This window comes from Monopterus albus, unplaced genomic scaffold (assembly GCF_001952655.1).
Source record: "Monopterus albus unplaced genomic scaffold, M_albus_1.0 scaffold13.1, whole genome shotgun sequence".
In the NCBI taxonomy this organism is placed as follows: Eukaryota; Metazoa; Chordata; class Actinopteri; order Synbranchiformes; family Synbranchidae; genus Monopterus; species Monopterus albus.
In genome coordinates, this window is record NW_018127893.1 from 2,029,904 (window position 1) to 2,032,773 (window position 2,870).

General features: G+C 40.9%; 1 protein-coding gene across 1 annotated transcript in view; it reads right to left on the reverse strand.

Moving 5' to 3' along the window:
* Positions 1–953: 953 nt before the first annotated feature.
* Positions 954–2,870, reverse strand: part of bahd1 (bromo adjacent homology domain containing 1) — an 11,815-nt gene continuing 9,898 nt past the window's right edge. The window contains exons 4-7 of the mRNA XM_020590960.1: positions 2,727–2,734; positions 2,317–2,476; positions 2,134–2,213; positions 954–977 (exon numbers count right to left, since the gene is read on the reverse strand). Of these exons, the coding sequence (XP_020446616.1) occupies positions 954–977; positions 2,134–2,213; positions 2,317–2,476; positions 2,727–2,734 (272 nt within the window). The remainder of the gene's footprint in view (positions 978–2,133; positions 2,214–2,316; positions 2,477–2,726; positions 2,735–2,870) is intronic.

A 2,870-nucleotide genomic window follows, 5' to 3' on the forward strand; every position in this document is an offset into this window, starting at 1 on the left:
GAAACAGAAACATTCGACCCGTGTAAACCTTCACAGCTGGTCTCAACTGAGAGGGACCTCAAAAGACAGCATCTCTCTGCAACACTGTGCACAAGCACTTCTGTCTCACCTTCACTTTCAGATGTAAAGACACGTTCGCCAGAGAAAAATGTTTCAGGTGTCATTACAGTTCTCACACTGCTGCCCGGATGTATTTGTTGTTAGTAAGTGAAACCAAGAAGCAACATTTCATGTGCTTTATTGTTTCCAGAGATTAAATAAAGTGCAACATGTTCCTCTGGGAGAAGCTAGCACAACAGGAGCTGTTCCTCAACGTGTTATCATCGGTTTGAAACACAGCTGCAGTTATTGAATTAAAGCTACAGTATGCAGCTTGTCTTAATCTGGAGAGGTGCTGTCGAAGCCTCCTGTGACCCAGACTCATGGAACAGCACTGGCAGCAGTGCAGTGATATTAGCTTGTAAAGGTTTTTGAGAGGGACTGACCTCTAACCAATCACACATTTTCAATTATTTCTGCTTGATAAATAACTTTTGTTGCATTCTCATTTATTATGATTTAATAACGATAGACATCTGAAGAGCTGACCAGAGCGCAGCAGATCGTAATAGAGCATAGTGGAGGGAGTGCTGGGCAAAGCAGCATGAAATGATTTGTAGTTTTGGGCGAGTGCTGCCTTAAGTTACATTTTGTAGCTTCAAGCCGAAAATCCGAAAATCCTGATATTTTCATTTTGATGCAATCTCACTGTACAAATGGACAGATGCTCAACAGTTCTTAAAACAATGAGATTATTAGTGTGCTGCAAAATGAACCTTATGTCCTATGTAATAATAATAATAATAATAATAATAATAAATTATCCATATAATAGTAATCAATGAGTCTGGATACCAGAAAATTGTCAAATTCAAAAACTAGTCCACCACTTTCTTATAATCAAACACCTTGGACTATGGAGTTTTTACTGTAGACATCTGTTAGTGAAAGACAGAGGCTGTGTTTACAGGGTAATTGTCGTGTCACCCTATGATTTTCTTGTTGTTGACAAATCTAATTAAAAGTTTAAAACTCCAAAGACCCAAGCCCACTGGTCTCTTATATAAAATAGGTCAAAACTCAGGGCTTCCTAGCACTCAAAACTGAGTAAATTATGATTTTATTACTTTGTTATTCATTTTGGTTGTGAATTAATACATATTTTGTGCTCTAGTGAGCATTTACTTTACAGTAGCAGGACAGGGTATAACCTTGATCATACTCTAGGACAGATGTATACATGGAGAGTGCTGATGTTCATCTATACCGTAATTTCCAGACTACTGAGCGCACCTGAATATAAGCCGCACCCACAAAATTTAAAATGAAAAGACAGTTTGTACATAGCCGCAGGTGTCCACGTTGTAACATGAGATATTTCGACAGCCAGATCAATCGCCTTTAACTTGAAAGCTGCATCATATGCATTTCGTCGTGTGTTTTCCATGATGAGAGTGTGTGCATGAAGCGAAAAAAGTAGCGGCTTATAGTCCGGAAATTACGGTACATAGTACAGTCAGGGTACCCATACGCAGACATGTTCCACACATTAGAAAACATAATTTTAACATTCTTTGTTGTATTTGGCTGAAAAAAACCTCAGACCACTTAACAACTACAGGCCCAAAGAATAAAAAAATATATAAAACTATACAGTGCAAAAAAACAAGCATTTGGTTTGCTTTTTTTGGCACATGTGCAGTTTCACTCCTTCACAGACTTGGGCAGATACTTATGTCACATAGACCCCTGAGGACCCTTGCAGCCATGCAGACTCAACTACGAATTGGCCATACTGTATGTGCGACTGACATGTAAGAAACTACAGTCTCTGTGTTAATAAAGGAACTCATCAGACAGTTTAAGGATGCTTTAACACCATTTTTAAAAGTCAGTTCAAATGACTCCAATTTTCATGTATGCATTAATATTCTAACCATGGTTATATGCAGTTTAACAGACTACGCTTCACACTGATTTACATATAAGTTGCACACTGGTTTTAGGTGTCCTGATATATGGTTTTAGCAAACACCTGCTGACTGCTCACAAAACAATGTTTTTGGCCATAGTACAAAAGAATTTGCTTCTCACCTCGCAATGTATGCTGGGGTTGTGTCCGCCCTGGGTGTGTTCTGGACGGTAGTACCAAAACAAACTCATCATCAGCTCTCCTGAAAGAAAAACACACACACCAACAGTTTACTTCAGTGCTCCAGGCACTTGATACTTTATTTCAGCTTCCTGTAGTGGCAGTAAACACTGTGTGTGTCCTACCTGACTCTGGCTCTTCCCACAGAGATGAGATCTTGGCCACATAAGGCAGACACTTTTTTCTAGGTCCAGATTTTAGCAGAACATTGTCTCTCACCCGAATCAGCTCCCCGTCCCTTTGGATTCCCTCAAAACACTTCCTCAGCACTAGAGCCTCCTCTCCCTGGGAACAGACAGCAGAAAATACTGACTCCTCCAGCAGCTAGAAACTGACAAACTGCGGCTCTGGGGGGGGGGGGGGCAAAAAGCTGCAGGATGTGATTTGTATTGAATGAAGTCTACATCATGACAGTCAGATGTTTGGATGAAAGTTAGAAAGCCCTGATGTGACAATGATCCACGTGTGATAAGAGATCCCAAACTCTCCTAAGACAGTCAAGTTATATTACACCAGACTTAATTACAAGCAGCACCATCAAAGCTGCACCAAAAAGCAACACCATGACTTTCTCAACGTACCACAGAGAAAACCTCTTTCTGAAAGGGCAGGCCTACAGGCTGCCAGCCGTTACTGGGTTTTTGGCGGGCCTTCTTCCGCCGCCTTGCCACCCTCCGCC